Source organism: Arvicanthis niloticus, chromosome 16 (assembly GCF_011762505.2).
Source record: "Arvicanthis niloticus isolate mArvNil1 chromosome 16, mArvNil1.pat.X, whole genome shotgun sequence".
NCBI lineage: Eukaryota > Metazoa > Chordata > Mammalia > Rodentia > Muridae > Arvicanthis > Arvicanthis niloticus.
This window is the reverse complement of record NC_047673.1, coordinates 6363996-6385420: the sequence shown is the minus strand read 5'-3', so window position 1 is coordinate 6385420 and position 21425 is coordinate 6363996. Positions and strand designations below refer to the sequence as shown.

Below are 21425 nucleotides of genomic sequence, written 5' to 3'. Positions count from 1 at the left end.
GATCTTACACTAAGCTCTCAGCTACTCCTCAACCACACACCTGCCTGTCTGCTGCCACACTCCCCACCACAGTGGTCAGGGACTTCCACAGGAGTCACGTAGGACCGACCACTGGAAGACCAAGACTTACATTACGACTCATAACTGTAGCAAAAGTAGTTATGAGGTAGCGATGTAAACAATTCTACTGTTGGGGGTCACCACAGCAGGAGTCCCACAGCGTCAGGAGGGTTGGGAACTGCTGGAGACTGTTTCCGTTCACAACAGGCCACTTCCTTGCTCCTGTCAGACTGTGTTGCTCTCTGTTGCCTTACTGGGGACCTCCTACACAGTAAGAGGTTCAGATCACACACGCCCTGTGCCTCAGGAAAGCAGGCAGAGTAGGGTTCAGATGGAAAAGCCCAGATCCCATCAACTTCCAAGCTGCTTGGCCATGGGCTATCCTGAATATTAAAAATCGAGACAGTAAGCTAAGACAGGGGTACGCTCAGCTCTACTCGCGCAGCAAAGGAGCCGACGTCCTGGTGGTACAGAATCCTCTAGGCAACAGCCCTTCCTAGCACCCGGGGTACGGCCTTCCTCAAGCCCCCAAATCTCACCTATTCAATTTATCATTTCCTTTGTTCAACTTCAAACAGGTGGGGCTGGAGAGGTGGCTCAGCAATTACGAGTACTTGCAGAGGACCTGTGTTTGATTCCCAGCACCCACAGGGCTCACAACCACCTCCGAGGGACTCGGTGCTCACTTTGAACTCTGGATAACACGCACTCAAGCAGTGCAGACATCTATGTTGCCCAAGCACCCATGCACATGAACAACAAAATCAAAAAAACCAACCACGATACCAACGGCATTGCTTCATAGAGAGTACTGTGGACCTATCTGAACTGTGTCCATGCCTGAGTACTGAATAGCTCGAGGCAGCTGCCTCACGAGACATGTTCTGTATCCACCTAGGTTTTGGGGCTTTCCTGCATCTTATGATCAAAACCCTAAATCCAAAGGTCAAGGTGCTTGCCTGTGACTTTCTTACTGCCCACTGGAACTAACGCATGATTCAGGACAGTCAAACACAATAAAACTTGTGAGAGGCAATGCCGTCACAAGATACAGACAGACCATGTGTTGCTACAGAAAACTCTCAGCATGGCTCACTACAGGAGACACTAGAGTAATCTCCCTTATGTCCCTAAACCACTCTGTGTCCCTTCACCACTCTAAGGTGAAGCAGGCATTGTCACAGGGAAGAACTTTGGACCAGGAGTTAAGTAGTGTAGGAGGGAACCCCAAAGGCACAAAGCTGAGATCCAGATCTGGTGATCTCTCTCTCCTACTGGGGAAATTCCCAAACGACTGTTGGTTTTTACCATTTTTTTTTTCTCCTTTGAGTCAAGGTCTCACTGTGTAGTAGCCCTGGCTGGACTTAACTTCACTGTGTAGACCAGGCTGCCCCCAAACTCACAGAGATCTTTGCCAGCCACTGTATCAAGTTTTTATTTTGTTAACTTTACAACTTGTTCTTATGTCTGAGTGTTTTGCCTGCATAAATGCAGGTACAACATGGAGGTTCCCCCAAGGAGTGAGAAGACATCGGTTCCCCTGAGCCCCATGGGTGCCGGAAATCGATACTGAGTTTTCTACAAGGACCGGTGCTCTTACCCACTGAGCCTTCTCTCTGGCTCCTTTTATCAAGCATTTTCATGTTCTTTATCCTCTATTAAACTCTGGCTTACTGTAAGCAGACATTTCTTCTTCTTCTTCTTCTTCTTCTTCTTCTTCTTCTTCTTCTTCTTCTTCTTCTTCTTCTTCTTCTTCTCTCTCTCTCTCTCTCTCTCTCTCTCTCTCTCTCTCTCTCTCTCTCTCTCTGTTTTTCAAGACAGGGTTTCTCAGTGTCCTGTAACTCACTCTGTAGATCAGTCTGTCCTGAAACTCAAGAGATCCAGCTGCCTCTGACTCCCGAATGCTGGGATTAAAGGTGTGTACCATCACCACACCTGGCCAGAAAACTGAATTTATGCCTAGGGTAAGAAAAGTTCTTAAAGTTAACCCAGCAAACAGCTACAATGTACACTATATATAGCACAGAAACCACAGTGACTCTATAGCGACCAGGCCTGGACCACACACACACACTCTGTAAAACACTTCAACGTAGAGTGACCAGGCCTGGACCCTACACACATACTCTGTCAAACACTTCAACGTAGAGTGACCAGGCCTGGACCCCACACACATACTCTGTCAAACACTTCAATGTAGAGTGACCAGGCCTGGACCCCACACATATACTCTGTCAAACACTTCAATGTAGAGCGACCAGGCCTGGACCCCACATACATACTCTGTCAAACACTTCAACATAGAGTGACCAGGCCTGGACCCCACACACATACTGTCAAACACGTCAACATACTCAGATCTCAAGCAACGCACACAGCACCCAGGGATGATGATCTCGGCTCTAGTAAGTGGGCAGTGAAGGACACGTGCCATTGATGGGTGGCCGACATCGCCTGTCAGTAGGTGATCTCTGTAGAAAGCAGGTCTCTTACACAAGCAACCACAGACAGCACATAAGGAGATAAGCATGGCTGTGTTCCAATGAGTCTTTATTTATAGACACGCAAATCTTCATTTCATAGGACTTTCGTGTATCATGAAATGTGATTTTGCAAACCACTCAGAAACATAGACCATTCTTAGCTCACAGGCCATACAAAAACAGATGGTGGGGCTGGACTTCGTAAGCACAGTCACTTCCTAACCTCTGCTCTAAATACTTCTGACACGGATTTGCTGGCATGGACATAATGTCTACTTCCTTATTACGTGAGATCAATAATATACAATTTGCTTAAGGCTTTGTCTAAACTGCTGGTGTATAAATTTTAAGACAAAAATTTAAAATTATTTGTATGTTAAAATTAAATGCTAAAGAAACAAACTGGCCAAGTTTCATTTATTTCTCGACGCAACAGCTATACAGCTCACACACGCAGCAGGATGCGCACCTCGGCTTCACGTCAGCACCAGGCTGCACTTCCGGTTATGATACAGCAGGGGCCGGGTGGCTGGGCAATGTACATTTATACACTTCATATAAGTTAAAGGTGGCTACACCGTGACCTAGGGTAGCAAAGGCAAGACTCGGACCCACTGCCTGGACCAGTTGTGTCTGACCTATTAAAAACGTACCCAGTCATTAAAAACGGCCAGTTGGGGAATAGGCCATGTATAAAATATGTCATGTAAAATTTACCCATTTACCTTTTTAAAAAATAATAATATTTAGACTTTAAACCACCAACTTGTCACGTGAATAAACATTGCGGCAGCTCGTTTGCTGTACTTCAGCAACCAGGCTAATCTGTTTTTTTTTTTTTTTTTTTTTTTTTTTGTAAACCATAACATTTTTGTTAAAACAGCCAAATTAAATCTCTTCTTTATACATCTGTTAGGCTACTTCCAAGTCACTCCCCAACCCCAATCAGTCTGACACTTGCTGACATGTTTAATTCGAACCTGTATTTGTAGTTTCTAAATTGCTGATCTGCAGACCCAGTCTGGTAACAAGGTACACCATGAAGACACAGGCTGTTTCCGCTTTCCCGAGGAGGGCATCTGTTTCTAACATTCTCTAAAAATACTCATCTGACCGTCCTCATACTTCTGAAAAGGCAGCGACATCATAAATACACTGGTGAGAGTCCACTAACTACCTGTTGTAAGCCCTTTCTTTCTTGGACTTCTCCAGGGCTTTGTCCATTGTCTTCTCACTCTCCCCACGACATTTGGGGCAGTACCACTTGCCCTTTGGTTTATGGTTGAGTCCCACGCAAGAAAAGTGGAACCACTCGATAGGGCACTCGTCATTGTCACAGCCGATCATCTCTCCGTAGGAGACCTGATTGCACAGACAGTACGTGGGCTCGTTGGGGTCGATGGGAAGGTCTGCGGGAGACGCTTCCCTCTCTGCTTTGGCCTTGGAGCGTTTCTTTTTCTTTGAGGTTTTTGCTTTCTTCTCCTTGGGCGTTCCTGAGGTGATGTCATCATGGTCGTGATTATTAGATGCGTTCTCTCGATTCTCATTGTTTCGCTGCCTCCGGGACCGCTTGTTATTCGGTTTATCTGCCTGTGTGATCGCCTCACTCTTTGACTTGTCCTGGCCTGCCTTGCCGCCGCTGCCAGTGCCATCACTGATGTCCTGGTGTGCTTCGAAGAGCTCCACATGACTGTCCACCTGCCTGCTGCGGTTCTCCACCAGCTCCACCATCTGACTCACAATCTGGATCTTCTCATCGCCCAGCTCCTGGCTCCGGATCAGGGCCCTCTGGATGCAGTGCAGCACTCGCCTCTTCTGGGTGCCGTCCGTCTCCCGTTTGAACTTTTCATAGTAGTCATCCAGCTCCTTCAGGATCTCTACAGACAGAAACAAGATGTGTTACAAACTCACTAGGAACACTGCAAAGAGACAACACCAACTAAGGAGGCCTTTTCTATAATTCTCATCACGAGGGGCAGGAACAGTGTAGCCAAGTTTCCCTGACTTGTGCAAGCCATGGCTCCCACTCAGCGAGCTTGAGATGTTGAATAACAGTTCAGCGGTAGGTAAAATGCTTCAGCCTAAGGCTTTGCTTCACCTACCATTCATTGCATTTCCACAATTTCCGTTCAAATATCTCTGCAACAACTTACAAGTTTTTATTCTGTATTTATTTGTGTTCGAATATTGCTGTCCACCTTATGTGAGAGTCTCACTGAATCTGGAGCGTGAATGAACTCCAGGGATCCCCACCTCCCCAGTTAGGATCAAAGGCATCCCAATGTCTACAATGTTCTACAGAAAAGCATGTAGATCAGATGACAGTGCTTACAAACTGGCCCTCTACTTAAGTGTCCCTATGACTACTCTAGCATGATATTCTGCGTAACTGCAAACAAGAATGTTTTGGTCACAATAAACAAGGCAACCCTGCTTTAAAACCAAAGTGACAGATTTCACTTTACAATGCATAATACTTTAATCTACTGCTCACAATTTTTGTTTGTTTGTTTGTTTGTTTTTCAAGACAGGGTTTCTTTGTGTAGCCCTGGCTGTCCTCGAACTCAGAAATCCGCCTGCCTCTGCCTCCCAAGTGCTGGGATTAAAGGCGTGCGCCGCCGCCGCCACCACTACCCGGCCTGCTCACAATTTTTAAAAACTGTCTCTCTGTGTAGCCCTGGTTGTCCTGGAACCTACAGAGCCTGCCTGCCTCTATCTCCCAAGTACCCAAGAATACCATTTTGAGAACTAAATCCTGTTTAAAGGAAAAACTAAAAATAAGTCTGCATGCTTAGAAAATGTCACTTGGCAAATGTAATTAGACAATTGCTCAAGAAATAAAAGCTGATAAATAATCTTATAGAAAACAAAGAATTCGGCTCAACATAGTTCCATAATTCCAGGACTCGTGCACAGAAGGAGCCCAAGTGTGAGGACAACCCAGGTCATAAGTGTGAGGACAACCCAGGTCATAAGTGTGAGGACAACCCAGGTCATAAGTGTGAGGACAACCCGGGTCACAAGTGTGAGGACAGCTTGGGTTACATGTCCCATGTTTCAAAAACAGAGTTTCTCCTTGGTACACAAAGAGTCTCTTGGAGGCTTAGGTGCTTTCTCGATTTGGCTTTGTAGTAACCCACTGCCACAGGCTGAGAAGGCACTTGTGTCTGAGGGTGATGGGCACTGACGGTGATTCCCAGGGACAGCTGATAACTGCCCCATCACAGTGTCGGCCAGCACGTAGAATTCAACACTGCCAAAGTCTTAGAGGAGCCAAGCCCATCTTTGTGTGCTTATATCTAAGTATATGATAAGGCTGTGTGCCAAGCAGGCAGAGACCCTTTGTGCTGACGTCAAATCAGTCTGACTAAGACCAATGACAAGAAACTAGGGAAATGGGTAAAAGCTGACAGAGGGAAACCCTAGAGAGTGGGTGGCTGCAGTACGTAGTGCAAAGGACTAGGCAAAGGAGCTCAGGCCAGAGATGTCAAACCCTTCACTGCCTGAAACTAACAATTAAAAGTGAACAGAAGAATGAAACATTCTGCCCTAAGTGGATTACCACAAAGCCATTATAAAGCACCCAGGCCTCCAAGAGACTCTGTACAAAGGAAAAACTATTTGTTTTTGAAACGTGGGACATACCAGAAAATTCCTAGAGTTACTTCCCTCAAACAGTAAATGCTATCAGATTTTTTTTTTTTTTTTGAGACCTTTTTGCCATCTCTTAAGGGAACTACTAAAATGTTTGTGTGGACAGGCTGACAGTTAGAGGGGACACCTAGAAATTCACCACCCGGCCCTACTCTGCGCTCTTCTGACAGGAAACAGGAATTCAAGCAGGGGTCAGACCTCTTTAGAGTTCCAGGCCAGCCTGAATTCGTACAGGCCAGCCAGAGCTACATATCAAGACCCTGCTTCAAAATAATAAAAATAAATAAATAAACAAAACCAAAAAAACACATCAACAAAACCCTAGAAGACAACACAAGGCCTGCCACTGAAGTATCTCCCAACATGTAAGGCTCTATTCAGGTTCTGCAGGTATTCATGGAAGAACCACAGACAAACACTCCCCCACCCAGGATGCATGTACAGTCCTAGTATCTAAAAGGAAGTTTCTAGGTAAGTCAGCTGATTCGATGTACAAAGAGAACCTAAGAGTCTGGGGCACGATGGTACATACCTTCAGTACTAGAAGCAGGGGCAAGTGGATATTTAAGAGTTCCAGGTCAGTGAGAAAGAATAACAACAAAACCAACAGCAAATTGTTGTTTTTTGAGAGCCACCCTGGGTTAACCGGCACAGAATCAGAGCTGGTACCAGGACAGCACGGGTAGTGTGGTACACAATCAAAACTGGTCTTGTCTCCAACCGCGATTACTGGCATGTGCCATCATACCAGCAATGTTTCAAAGACTATACTGGTGTTTTGTAGAAGAGTAATTCTACCCATTGCTAATTTAAATGTAAATAATTGCTTCTTTCAGCTCTAATCCAGGTGAAGCTTGTGGAGAAAAATCCCATCAAAAACCTATCAGGAAGCTATCATTCCACACAGTAACACAGGTGTCTAGTTTCCCTAAGTAAAATATTCGATCAATAAAAGCAACAAACAAGGACAGTACAACTTCCACATAGGGAGGCACCGGTCAGCTCAGACTCAAACTGCTGCCGGGCAACCTGAAGAACCAACAAGAATAGAGGTAGTGACTAAATGGGCCTGCACTTAGTCTGTCCAATTACTTTAAACCACTTTAACTTTATATAAGGTTGAGCCTAAGTTCTTAAAAAGGCACTGCTTCCAAGGGATATTTAATATAATATTTGAAAAGTAATTCAGGCAACAAACTCCATTTACAACAACCAAACCATAGATCCTCCTTTCGGACTCTTCTACATCTGAAGCACTAGGCGATCGTCAAAAACTCGGTCTGCAACAGTAGTTCTTAGCAAGGATTTGAATATTCTAGAGCCACTCGGACACAGGAGCCCGCATCGGCGGGGGCTCCAGGAGGACAGCACCCAACACACCGACCCGTAGTCCCGACGACGGAGGCACTCCTGCTTATTCATGCCTACCGGAAACGCCAGAAGCGGTCAGTGCCTCCTGCGGGGAGCCAGAGCCGAGAAAGTAAGCGCAGCAACCTCCAGGAGGCCAGCGCCGCCATGGCCCCGCGGCCGGAAAGTGGCCGCGATCCACTCCAGCCTATGAGACTCAGGAAGTGCGCTCGGCCCCGCCCCACCGAGGCCTCTGTGAGTCGACGACGCTGAGGGCGGAGACCAGGAGGGACACCAATCAACGCGCAGAGCCAGGAAGAATGGCCCGCCCCAGCAGCGACAGGAGCCAACCCGAGGCCAGAGGACGGGCGACCCGAAGACATTCAAATCAACTCTCCTCCTCCCTCCGCCCGGCCCTCTCCACAGAGGAAAAAAAAAAAAGCAGACAGCGGAAACACAGACTGGAGCGAGTCCCGAGCAAAGCCCGCCCCATACTGCCCGCCCCCCAATGGCTCGGTAGCACAATGATAAGGACATTCCACGGGGGATGTTGCGACCAATCAAAGAGCCGCAGAGGCGGAACGTTCCGCAATATGCTAATGACTCCCCTATAAACCGAGCTGCGAAGCTGCATTTCGGATAGAGCGCGCAGGGGCGCTTTCCCCAGCGTGTCCCTGTACGTGGTGCTGGGCAGTGGCCCTCCACCACCCCCAACTCTTCCGTTTCCCTACTGCGCAGTTTTGTAAACAAGAGTAAACTCGGAGCGGCCATCCCCGTTCAAAACAGAGCCCCCTGACCTCGCAGCAAAGTTTCCCCAACAGCCAACAGTTCTCGGCGGGCACGCAGGCTCCGCCTCTTCGCCACTCTGGGCAGCCCGGGTCTCCGGGAGGGCTGCAGGTCCCTCACCTGCCCCGCTCCTCTCCAGCCAGAGCCCAGCTCGCGCCCACTGATCGCAGCGCAGTCGTGCACCTAGTCGGCTGCGATCCTCCCTTCCACCCTCTTCCTCCGCAAGACACACCGCGCCGGCGCCCCTCGCAGTCGGCCCGGAGCCGTGTCCAGAGCCAAGGGAGGGCCCAAGAGAGCAGGGCCTGGGCGATCGCGCGACCCCGAGTCGGGACTGCCCAGTACTTTATGTAACACTTAGATTCAGAACCAGGCGGGAGGCGGCGACTCTCTAGACCCGCACTCAGGTCCGCGGGAGTACGGCCCGCAGCCGTCTCTCCAGCCGGGTGCCCGCGCCCTGCGGCCGCGGCGCCCGCATAGCACTCCACCTCGCGCGGCCGCCTTCACCCCCTCCCCGAGGACGCGGCCGAGCCCCGCGCCCCCTCCCCCGCAGCACCGCCTCATCACTTCACTACAAAGAGCGCTTTGGTCGCGCAGCCTTGCAGCCAGCCGTTCGCGCTCCTTCCTTCTCCATGTCCCGGAGCTCGGAACACAAGGACCTCGGCGTATCAAAGGCGCTCCAGACCTTTTGTTCCTAGCCCTCCGAGGACGCTACCGGGCGCTCTGGCTCCAGTAGGACCGGTCAGCCTCACCGCCAGGACCCAGGGATGGACGCGGCCGCCCCCGCCCATCCATCACCCGCCGTACCTTGGTATTTGGCGTCGATCTCCCGCATCAGCGAGACGTTCCTCTGCAGGTCGAAAGGCAGTGACTCGATTGAGTCCAGGTAATCCTCCACATAGTTCACCAGGTGGATCTGCTCCCCGTTGGCAGGACTCAACATGGTTCACCCCGGAGGTCCCCGGCGACTCGGCGGCTTTCCGCTTCCTCCACCCCCCGCCCCCCTCAAACAGCACTGCAAAATGCAAAGCTCTCGCCCTCCCGCCGCTCCGGCCGGGCTGGCCGGCGGCTACATCTGGCGCCTGCCGCGCCGCCTCCGGGGCCGCGGGGACCCCGGCGCCTGCAGGCGCGGGCCGCGGCGGCCGAGGCTCTAGCGCACACCCCGCCGGCCGTGCAGGCCCCCTCCCGGGCGGCGGGCGGCGCGGGGGGCCGTGCGTACGAGCGCGCACACACCCAAAGAGGGCCGGCCACCGCCGCCCACCCGCCACCAGCGTGGAGAGCGGAGAGAGCGGGGCCGGCAGCGGGAAGGGCGCGCTCCGCCGCCCGCCTCGCCGCACTTGTCCAACGTGGAAAACCCAAATACCAGTTTCAAACACTTGGGAAACATTCAGCCCCGCGCGCAGCGCGCATGCGCCCCGCCACCCCCCCTCCCGGAGGCGGCCCCGCCCCCGCCGCATTCACGCCCCTCACCGTCCCGGGCCGGGGGGCGGCGGGCCGCGAGGCCGGCCCGCGAGGGGCGTGGCCTGTCACTGTCGCTGGGGGCCAGGGTCGCGGAGGGGACAGCGGTAGGGCCGCCTGAGCAGGGGCGGCCGGCGACGCGAAACTTTACTAGGAGTTTGGCACTCGGTGGCGGACCTACTGGGCGGAGCCGCACGCCGGCCGGGAACGGCGGGGTGGTGGCCTGCTCCTCAAGACACGCCGGGGCCGGACGAGCCTCCAGATCGCTGCCTTCAAACCGACTAAACAGAGAAGAACCACCCTCCTCTAGGTTAACTGCATTCCCCCGCCTCCTAGCGCGGTATAAATAGGGCCCCGAACAGAAATGGCAACGGCGGTAGCCAATCCCCTTGCGGCTCTTACCTCTGCGGCCAATCTGGACGAGAAGGAGGTGTGGTGGGATCGGCAACGCCCCCTGCACGCCTAGTACTAGAGAGCTGGCCTTTTCGAGGAGAGCCGAGAGGGCGGGGCCGAGCGAGGCGGAAGTGGGCGCGCATGCGCAGCTCCCTGGCGAGGGATGGGGGGGGACCCCCGCGGGAGGGCTGCTACCGAGGCGCAGAGGGACCACCACTCCCAGCATCCTCGGCGGTTCCCCGCGCCTGCGCCTTCCGCCCCCACCGTCCCTTTGTGTCGCCTCCCGGTGTGAGTTTGGAATGGCCTGGAGACAAAGGGGCCCCCGAGGGGTGCTCTTTTCAGCGCGGAGATCTACGGTGGGCGGGCTGGCGGGAAAACCTCTTCCCTGATCCTAGCTCTTCCCCTGCCGCACCTGAGGCTGCCCGTGTCCTCGCCACACTGAAGAGGCTACGGGCACCCTGGTGCGCTCCCGCAGGGTAGCACAACCTTCGGCTCCCCATCGCGCCCTTCCCCCACAGCCGCCGGATTTAGGGCTTTCTGAAAAGCCCGGGCAGAGCGAAGGGTTGCCTAGGCGACGGTCCCCGGCGGTCCCGCCCTCTTCCTGCCTAGGCGCCGCCCTGGGGCGGAGCCTGGCCTGTGGTCTCCACATTCGCGCCTTTGTATGGCCGGGGCGGTGGTGCCTGTCCTGCTTGTCCCTCTGAGTCCCAAGTCTTCAGTCTTGCTCGGCCTCCTGGGCGACGCTGAGGGGTCCGCCGCTGTGGCTTCAGGTGCGCAGGGCCGATGACGGCGCTCTGACTCGCCTGCGATGACTCTGCGGCGCCGGATCAGCTCGCAGTCTTCAGCCACCTAGTGTTTGCAGTGTTTGATTTCAGCCTCAGGCATTCATCCTCCGGCAGAACAAGACTCACCACTTCAGAACTAGAAGATGTAATTTGAAAAGATTTGGAACGGCTCAGGAAACGCTGTGACATCCCCTCGGCACGTGTGAAAGTACTCCATGCAACCCCGTGACATCTCTGACCTTTCGGACACAGTATATCTAAAATAGCAATGGCGTATTGACAAGGGTCTTAAGAATGCACCCAGAGACAGTCAATTGAGTTAGATCGTTCAGATTGGGACAATGCTTGTGAAGCATAGGGCAGTGCATTTCTGCAGGAGGAAGGTCTCTTGGATGGCTGCTGCTGGTTTTTACTAACAGGACCAACTGTTTTCAGCCCTAGTCAGAAACAGAAGAATGAAGTTTCCATGTAACTGCCAGAAGAAAATAGTTGCACAAAAGGCCAATAATATGGCTTGAGAAGACGGCGTGTAATAAAGTGTGGAGAGGGGTACAGAACTGAATATGAAATGTGACCTTTTCCTCAGAGGTATTATAATCAATTTAAAGGCACAATAGCAATTAAGAAACAGGTATCTCAATCTCAGCGTGCGTTGGACCATGAATTAACATTTGTCTAGGTTTAATGAAGATTAGTAATAATTGACCCTTTCCAAGATAACCAAGCTGGAGTTTGAACCTGGTTATCTTTCAGAGTTAACAATACTCTTAATAACCATTCCATCCTGTTTATTGAGTTCATGGACATACAAACCCAAAAGTATCTTATTCAATTGACCAGAATTATTTCACAAGTGCCTACCACATGCTAACTACAATGTTTTTACATTCTGGGAATAGAGTAGTGATTATGTACTAAATAGCTGTATTAAACGATTTCTGAACAAGCTCAAAAGACCAATTGATAATACAAAATTAACTTACATCAAGCTTTTAAAATATACTGTGTAGAAAAGTAAAGACTAGGCAGATGGCCGAGTTAACCTGAATTAACTCCCGAATCTACATGGTGAAAGGAAAGATTGAATCCAGATAAGAGAGTTGGTCCTCTGGTCTCCACATAAGCACCTTGTCCCATATCCCCTCCTGCCCCATACACACCAAGTGAATAAGTACAATTTTTAAGAAAACCTCTTTCTGTACAGCAAAGACTAGGGAAGCAATGAACACCAGCCCAGAGTCTGGCAAAACATGTTTGAGAGATTCCTTGCAGTGGTTTCTGGTTGGAGGTATCTCCTTAGTGAGGCTCTGGGGACACTGGGTACCTTCCTGCTAACTGTCAATTTTCTCACTTCAGGAAGCCTGAGCTTGGCTTCCAGTCACAGCCCAGCCTGTGGCTGTATCCATAGTTTTGTTTATTTGTTTGTTTGAGACAGAATTTCTCTGCATAGACTTAGATGTCCTGGAACTAGCTCTGACCAGGCTGACCTCATACTGTATGCATGCTTTTTGATTTTATGAGAAACAGGCCTGGGACCAGCAAGATGGCTCAGCCAGAAAAGACCATCAAGCCTGACTACTTGAGTTCACTCCCTATGACCCCGACATGGTAGAAAGGAACACCTCTAATGTATCCTCTGGCCCCCACACGTTTGCTGTGGCACATGTATATAAATAGATGTAATTTTTTTTAAGGGTAGTGACTTGAACAGAGGGATTTCTCGGAGGTATTATTGTGATAAATTGTCCTGGTTTCTTTCAATTCACCTTAACAGTCTATGTGCAGAAGTTTAGTACGCAGGAGGATTGCACGTTTAAGCATCAGTAGCAAGTGGGTTATATTTATCATTTTCTGTTTTTTAAATTAATTTATTTTATAATCTGTGTATAGGTGTTTCGTCTGCATGTATGTAGCATGTGTAGCATGTGCCTGTAGAAGCCAGAAGAAGGTATCAAATCTCCTGGAACTGGAGTTACAGGCAGTTGTGAGCTGCCCTGCCATGTGAATGCTGGGAATTCCCAGGATACTGTGGAAGGACAGCCGGTCCTCTTAACTACTGAGCCATCTCTTCAGATTGAGCCATCTCTTCAGCCTCTGTAATTTTTTTTTTTTTTTTTTTTTTTTTTTTTTTAAGGATAGGTTAGCACTGTTCTTCAGGCTGGACCAGAACTTACATCGAGGCCCAGGCTGGTCTCAAATTCCTGAAGAGCCTCAGCTTGAGCCTCCCCCCACCCCCAAAAAAAATGAGTTCTAGGATCACAGGTGTGAGCCATCACACACATCCCACAAATGCCTGAATGACTCTCAGAAGGCTTAACAAGGAGAGACTTGTTGCCAGTTGAGGTGGAACACATGAGAGTCTGCTCAGCAGACAGAAAACACACCATTGTTGATTCTGCAATCATGATCTCCTATGGCCAGGCCAAACATGCCAGCCATTTAAACTCATGAAACTTCCCAGAGCTGTTTTTAAACTGTCTGCCCTGGCTCTTCCCTGGGCTTCTGCATTCTGGTCTTTGGGTTCTGTGTTTTAAACAGACACACCTCATATCAGATTCAAAGCTTTCTCTCTTTCACTGCCTGCACAGGCTAAGCTTTTGCTGAGTTTGCAGGATATGGCCCGGAGTTCAAGAGTTTACAGTTACATACTGAAGGAGAGGGACAAGCTCACGCTTGTAGTCCCCAAATTGGGGGAGGCTGAGGCGGGAGGAGTTTAAAGCCAGGTAGGATAGAGATAGCCTGGGCTACTGAGTGAAATCGTTGCTCAACTACAGGGGTACAGGGCACAGAAAGAGAATTTCACATTGCTGTACAAGTGAGACAAGTGCACACACATCTGCAATGACAAAATGCAATGAAGGCAGGTAGATATGAGAATACTCCTGGGGAACTTGGGACATTTGGAGACCATGAATTTGACTACCATATTGCATAAAACACAGTCTATAGTGGAAGTCTGGCTTCGGGCAGCCAGAGTACAGAATCTTCAGGAAAAAAAGCATTCTAGGGGCCTGGTGAAATGGTTCAGCGGTTAAGAGTGCCGAGTACTCATCCTGAGTTCAAATCCCAGCAACCACATGGTGGCTCACAACCATCTGTAATGAGATCTAAAAAAAAAAAAAAAAACCCTTTGGGCCAGAGTGAACAGCTCTGGAGCAAGAGGGGGAAGGGAAGGGAGGGAAAAAAATCATTCTAGGAACAACACATCTGCCTCATTTGCCTTTCAAGAGAACATTAAAAAAAAAAAAAGGGATGGGGAGACCAAAAGATTAAAAGACCTGAGCATGCTCAGTGTCAGACAGACTTGCAAAGGACTGGACAAGCAAAGGAGTCTTTACTTTTGTAAGCCACCTATAGGGGTGCATTTGTGGGGTAATTTGAACATAACTCAGAACAGTTCTCAAGAGATGAATGATAGACATTTCATCTTGCTTTTATTAGATTTAAGGCAGGGTTTCGTGTATCTGAGGCTAGTCTTGAACTCACTGATGCTCCTGTATCTCTCTCCCAAAATCTTTGATTATAGACAGATGCCACTATTTTGACAATAAAAAATTTTAAATGTTTTATTCTTATGTGTAAGGGTATTTTTGCCTGCATGTCTGTCTGTGGACCACGTGCATGTAGTGCCTGCTGAGTCCAGAAGAAGCCTTGGACCCTCTTGGAACAAGAATTACAAACTCTTGAGTAGCCAGCCATGTGGATGCTAGGACTCAAACCTGGGTCCTCTGGAAGGGCAGCCATTTCTCCAGCAGCCATTCCTGGTGTGGTTCTTTCATTCTAAGCCCACAGGACTGTATGAAGTATGCAAATACTCTGTGTACTGGGTTGCAGAGGGGCAGTTTGGTATGTAGTGTTGATTTACATGTACTGATTTTGACAAGGTAAATACTTGCAGACATGCTGTAAGTCTGGTGGGGTACAGTGTGTGTTAAGGCACACATATTGAGATGTTTGAATGAGGACATGATGACCGCAGCTGTGGTGTATAGTGTGTTGAAGTGGTGTGCTGAGATACACATAGCTTGTGCTCGCTTTGGTACAAACAGTATTGCGGGGCACACCAGGTCCCAGAGGCAGACACACAGATGTACACCGGTTTACCCATAAGGAAAGGTGGCGAGATCTGCGCTAAAATGAGGAAGGGCTCGGGGGTTCCTGTCTTTCTTCCGCTGCCACCTTGCCCAAATCTCTAAACACTGCCAGACTCCAGGCAAAGTGTAACCTCTTCCGGTAGTGGGCGGAGCCCCGTGAGGTAGGGCGTGGCTTCTGGTTCGCGGGCGGGGCCTGGCCTGCAGAATTTTTGCCTTCCGCCTGTTCGCTGGATCTGTCCCCAATATGCTGTGGGCGCGCCGGCCTGGGCCGGGCACTCCGCTGCTCCGGGCCGCGCTGGGTCTCGGGCGGCGCGGGCGGTCTTGGCAACGACCGGAAGGCCAGGACACCGGCGTGCAGGTGCATAACAGCCTCACAGGCAAGAAGGAGCCGCTGATCGTGGCCCGCTCGGACGCCGTCTCCTGGTGCGTTCGCCGGGAGGGGAGGGGAGGGGAGGGAGGGGAGGGGAGGGGAGGGAGGGGCGGGGCGGGAGGGTGAGCCGGTGCAAGTCTGTCCTGAAAGCTTGACACGTGGTCCCTAGAGCGTCACCTAAACACCGCGGGTGTTCTGTGAAGGTTGTTAAGGGAGGATTAGGGCTCCTTCTTGCAGATCTCACACATGGTGGATCTTAATATGTCCCCAGGTATAGCTGTGGACCGACTGTGTACGACCATGCACACCTAGGCCATGCTTGGTGAGTTTCCTAGATTTGAACCTTTGACAAAGTCAGAGGGTTGTTTATTATGCAAAGAGTAAACTGCTAGCTTGTTTTATAATCTGTTAAGTGGGCTGAGTGATGATTGCGTTCTGGGAATTGTGAGACGCTGAAATGTTAGTCTGCTTGGTCTTGATAGCTGTTCGGAGTTGCATACCCATTGCTCAGGTCTGGACACTCAGTGATTTGCGAATGTTTCTAAGGTTGGTCCAGAGACCCGAATCCAACCGTGGGGTATCATTGCCTGGCCTGGGACGGGTCACTTTCTTGCTGGAGTCCTGGTTCTTATTTTGAATGAAGACAGACATGACAATAGGACATCTTCATGGCAGTTTCTGGAAATAATGTCTGTGAAGTGCCGGTTAACACAGCGCCCCGAGTGTTCTAGTCCTCCGCCACGATTGACAGTGGTTTCTGTGTAGTGGTATATACTCCTGGGCGGCACTGGAGCTGCATTTGTTGATTTCCTAATATCTTATTTGTTGTCTTGTACTTTTTATTTGTTTGTTTTTGAGACAGGGTTTCTCTGTGTTGTCTTGGCTGTCCTGAAACTCACTATATAGACCAGGCTGGCCTCGAACTCAGAGATATACCTGTTTTTGCCTGAGTGCTGAGATAAGTGATATACGCCAACTGCCTGGCTCTTACACAGTTTTAATTGGGTATTTTTAAACCTAAATTAAACATAAGTGTGGAGGCCAGAGGGCATCCTCAGATGTTGTCTTCAAGTGCTATCCCCTGTCTGTTTTGAGAGAATCTCTCACTGTTTGGGATGTCGGTCCCCAGGATCCACCTGTCTCTGTCTCCCAGCACTGGGATACTATGGGCACTCCAAGTGAACAAGAATGCTAAAAAGCTCGTCTCCAGGTAGTGGTGGCACTCACCTTTAATGCCAGAGCTCTGGAGGCAGAGGCAGGTGGATCTCTGTGACTCTGAGGCCAGCCTGGTCTACAGAGCAAGTTCCAGGACAGCCAGGACTACACAGAGAAACCCTGTCTCAAAACAGTCTTGACATTTGACTTCTGTATCATAGGAATTTTTACACATTTAAATAGATGCAAACTCATTCAACAGCTGTAATCTTTTTTTTTTTTTTTTTTTTTATCAGAAATCCGCCTGTCTCTGCCTCCCAAGTGCTTGGATTAAAGGCGTGCACGTGTCACCACTGCCCGGCTAACAGCTGTAATCTTAAAAACAGCAATACAGTATCCCAAAACTGATGTAGTTGTTTTTGTTGCTTCTCACAAGGCCCTCCTGGGCCTCTAGATGGGACCCAGTTTATTAGAAGGTACTTGGCTTAGTTCCCTGTGAACTAAGCATCAACTGTAGTCCACAGTTTGGAAGTTACATAGTAGTCTGTTACATTGTAACACATTTTCTTTTCAAGAATAATGATGATGGGACCCACGAGATGGCTCCCTGAGTAAAGGCGTCTCCTGTATGAGCCTGATGATCTGAGGTTGATCCCCAAGATTCACTTGGTGAAAGGAGAGAACTGAGTCCCGCAAACTGTCCTCTGACCTCAGCATACATGCTGCACATGTGCCCTCTCATGTGCGTGTGCATGCACACACATACACACAGCGTGCACACCACACAGGTAGTAGTACCAGCACTACTCCTAGTAAAAAGCTGGTCTACAGAGTGAGTTCTAGGACAGCCAGGGCTGCACAGATACACAGAGACCCTGTCTCGAGAGACCAAAACTAGAATAAGTTAATTATAGCGCTGTTGATTCTGTGTGTTGAAGACAATTCAGTGCTTTTCTTTCAGCTCCTATGTTAGATTTGACATTATCCGAAGGATCCTGACCAGAGTGTTTGGGTGCAATGTGGTCATGGCAATGAGCATTACCGACGTGGATGATAAAATAATCAAGAGAGCTAACGAGGTAAGCACAGCAGTCTCACATGGGCTGCAAGCTGGCGGCTGAGTGGCCGTTCCCAGCTGAGTCTACTTTCATGTATTCCTCATACTTGTGACCTTCATGTGTCCCAGAGAGAGTCTCCAAAACAACAGAACAAAATGGTGGCAGGGTATGCTTTTTTCCCTTTGAAGGAAGTTACGTTGATGGAGGTGTGGAGAAGCATCCCCTCCAGTGGTGCGTACTGTCCCCATGTCCCCATCCCTCGCCGTGATGGGTACCTCGCTCGAGCTCTACCAAGACCCCCTGGGCCCTGACTTTGACCTTGGACACCTTTGTGCATATGCTTCGATGCCTCATTGCCATGTTTCTTTTTTTTTGGTTGTTAGACCCAAGGTCTTACTCTGTAGCCCAGGTTGGCCTCGCCTGGAGAGTGCTGCAGTCTGTTTCTTGACCACCAGGAGGTGCATATGTGTCCCTCAACATCACAGTCTGGGATTCAGCCTGCGTGCCAGGCAGGCAGAGTTTGTACTCTTGTTTATTTATTTATTTTTAATTTTTTTTTCTTTAATTATAAAATAGTTTTTTCCATGTAACATATTCTAATTATGGTTTTCCTTCCCCCTGCTCCTCTCAGATTCTCCTCACCTCACTCACACAAATCCACATCCTTTCTCTCATTAGAAAACAAACAGGCATCTAAAAATAAAATATCAAACCAGAATAGAGCAAAACTGACAAACAGAAGAGCAACAACAATAATAAAAAGAGCCAATGAGAAGCACAAGGAGGACTTACGGGCACAGGGCACAGATATCACAGAAGAACGCATGGAGACCATGGTCTGCAGAAGACCTGTGTGTATTCATACATATCCTGCTTTAGGATTTCCAAACGGTTTTGAAATAAGGTTGTCAGTATTAACTTTATGCAGATCCCCAAGCTATCCGGTCATTTACATCATCTGTGTTATAGGTTTGTGCCAAGTGTGGCACTCTACTCCATTGTGAAACTTCCAGAGCCAAGGACACTCGCTAGCGTGACCACCCCTGTCCTTCCTGTCCAGGAGGTGGGCATCAGTGACACTGTACTGAGATGGTGGCACAGCCGTCCTCCCAGAGTCCCCGCCCGCTGGTGCCTCCCTAGAGCCTGGTTACCTCATACATATCCCTCAGCCTGTCAGGTTCTGCATCCTCACTCCTTCTCTGACATCTCATTGGCTGTCTCAGGACCTTCACTTCGAGTAACTTTTCCCCATTTGTACAGGAGTATGTGTAGGGTGAGCCAGAGCCTTCAGATGGTGTGGGCCTTGGAGTGGGCCCACAGCCCCAGCCTTCTGACTTCAGCTCTGTGCAGGCAGGGCCTTATGTTGTGTGTGTGAGTAGCTTCCACTTGAGGCCTGCAGCAGAAAGCATGCCTTTCCTGCACAGGTTGAGTGCCTCCTGAGTCTGGGCCCCACACCAGCATGCTCTGAAGACTTGGTGGAGGAGATAGTTATCCCAGGTAGCAAGCATGAGGTCAGGGGCTCTCTGGGTTCTTCCGGTGACTGGGCATTGTGTCCTGAATGCCGACCTCACCAGAGGGCTTTCCTAGGCTCCTTTCACGCCCTACCTTTTCAGTGAGGAGACATTTTCTGAAATGTTTGAGGTTTTTGTTTCTGTGTTTGTTTGGGTTAGGTTTCTTGAGACAGTTTTTTTTCTGTGTAGCTCTACCTGTCCTGGAACTCACTCTATAGACCAGGCTGGCCTCCGAAGTGCTGGGATCAAAGGCGTGCACCACCACTGCCCGGCTTGTGTTATGGTTTTTTGTTGTTTTTTTGTTTGTTTTTTTGTAAGGTTTAATATAGCCCAATGTGGCTTCTAACTCCCTGTGTAGCTGAAGATGACCTTGAACTCTAACCTCCACCCTTCGACCTCCACTTCCTGATTGCTGGGATTAGAAGTGGGAGCCACCACACCCACTGCTCTACAGAACATTCTGCTCATTTTCACAACTGAGGGTTACTGTGAAACTGCCCAATGCTTTGTGTTTCTGTAGCCTGTGGGATATTAATACCTCTTCCAATCTTTCCTTCCTTCTTTTTTGGGGGGGCAGGAGGGGACAGAATACTTGTTATGTAGACCAGGCTGGTCTAGAGTTCCACCTGCCTCTGCCTCCTGTGTGCTGGGATTAAAGGTACACACCTGGCTTTGATATTCTTGTCTTGAATCTGGTGGAGGTCTGAAGTGAGGCTGACCTCAGTGGGAACAGGCCTCCCAGGAGTCTTGGGGGACCTTTGCCCCTTGGGACATGTGTGGAAACCCCTCATGAGTCTTCTCCTGTGTTCAGCTCCACAGTGGGCAGCTGCTATCTCATTTCCTGGCCTTTGTGAAGAACACTTACTGGGTAACAGGCTGGGCTGCCAGCTGCAGCCGATGGGAACACTGCCCATGATGGGCTCAGGATCCACCTCCTCTTCTTCTTCCTTCCCTTTCTTCTTCTTCCTCTTCTTCTTTTCCTTCTTCTACTTCTTCTTTCTCCTCCTCCTCTACTTCTTTTCTTTGTTTTGTGTGTGTGTGTTGAGACAGGGTTTCTCTGTGTAGCCCTGGCTGTCCTAGGACTCGTTCTGTAGGCCAGGCTGGCTTCAAAGTCACAGAGATCCACCTGCCTTTGCCTCCCAAGTGCTGAGATCAAAGACATGTGCCATCACCACCTATAAATAACTTTTTGTTTACATATGTGTATATACATGTAAATACATGTACGTGTATATAAATATACATTCATATTCATATGACATGCATGTGCGTGTATGCATATGTGTCGTATATTTGCTTTCTCTGGACATAGCCATTGCTATTGTGAGCAGGAGCAGCTGTGGTCACCTTAGCATGGGCCCTTGTAAGATCTTCCCTACTCACATTCTCTCCTGGAGGAGAAGGAGGACATCACATCGCATGAGATCCTCAGGTCTCTCACCCTGAGATTGTTCTGGACAGTAAGTTATGCAGGGGGTTTCATAGTTGCTTGGTGAGTCACCCGTGGTCCTGCTAGGAGTCTCAGTAAACACACTGGCTCACCATGGACTTGAATGGAATCTTCCCTTTGGTCTACACCTTCTCTGTGTTTCCTTCTGTCTCCGCAGTAGAAGTCACATGACACTGTGTGTGTGTGTGCATGCATGCATGCACAGGACTGATAGATAGATGGTAGGTTGTACACATTATCCCAAGGTAGACAGCTTGGTGGGAATTAAGGTGTCTGTGCCCTTCTTCCCAGAGGGTCCTTTGTCCCTCCCTCCTTCCCCCTCTTCCTGTCTGCCTCCCATTTCTACAGCCCATTCTGCCCTCTGTCAGACAAAGGCTGCTGCAGTCAGACACTGTTGTACCCAGCGTGAATAAACAGATGATGGAACATAGTACAGAGTCCAGAAATACACAAAGTAATTAATGGGGATTTGTTTTATGATAAAAGATGGCATTTCAAATCACTGGGGTTGGGGGAGGTGGATCATTCAGTAAATAGTGCTGGCAGTTGGGGAGCCATCTGGAGAAAATACAAACCCAAGTTAGATACATTCCACATAGCCAATTTAAGGCAGATCAGGGATTAAATATAAGAGGGGTGGAGTCCTAGATTTCTTGCAGAAATCCCAGGATGTTTCTGTGGCTTCCCATGGGTAAGGGTTTCTCAGTATGTCTGCAAGTGCAGTTCCATTTATGTAGGAAGACTACATAAAATAGAAAAGATTGGAAAATATAAACCAAGCTTTTGGCGTGCTGTGAATGACCGTACAGTTAAAACCCTGAAGAGGA

At 49.5% G+C, this 21425-nt stretch overlaps 2 protein-coding genes across 8 annotated transcripts in view; one reads left to right on the top strand and one right to left on the bottom strand.

Moving 5' to 3' along the window:
• Positions 1 to 2593: 2593 nt before the first annotated feature.
• Ing1 (inhibitor of growth family member 1) lies at positions 2594 to 10693 on the bottom strand. 3 transcript variants are annotated; one of them, XM_076913805.1, is made up of 2 exons: positions 10591 to 10693; positions 2594 to 4420 (listed from the first exon to the last, which is right to left on the bottom strand). In XM_076913805.1, the coding sequence occupies exons 1-2, from the start codon at positions 10676 to 10678 to the stop codon at positions 3717 to 3719; spliced, it is 792 nt and encodes a 263-aa protein (XP_076769920.1). In that variant the 5' UTR covers positions 10679 to 10693; the 3' UTR covers positions 2594 to 3716. The 3 variants fall into 3 exon arrangements, with proteins under 3 accessions (XP_076769920.1, XP_076769919.1, XP_034376667.1); XM_076913804.1 differs by lacking the exon at positions 10591 to 10693 and adding an exon at positions 9967 to 10069; XM_034520776.1 differs by lacking the exon at positions 10591 to 10693 and adding an exon at positions 9135 to 9711.
• Positions 10694 to 15243: 4550 nt separating this feature from the next.
• Cars2 (cysteinyl-tRNA synthetase 2, mitochondrial) overlaps positions 15244 to 21425 on the top strand; it is a 33838-nt gene continuing 27656 nt past the window's right edge. For 2 of the 5 annotated variants that reach the window (XM_076913802.1, XM_034520919.2), the window contains exons 1-3: positions 15244 to 15477; positions 15696 to 15746; positions 17541 to 17658. In XM_076913802.1, the coding sequence (XP_076769917.1) occupies positions 15299 to 15477; positions 15696 to 15746; positions 17541 to 17658 (348 nt within the window). In that variant the 5' untranslated portion in view covers positions 15244 to 15298. Of the gene's footprint in view, positions 15478 to 15695; positions 15747 to 16875; positions 17056 to 17540; positions 17659 to 21425 lie in introns of those variants that run through there. The other 3 variants (XM_076913803.1, XM_076913801.1, XM_034520920.2) reach the window with 3 other exon arrangements.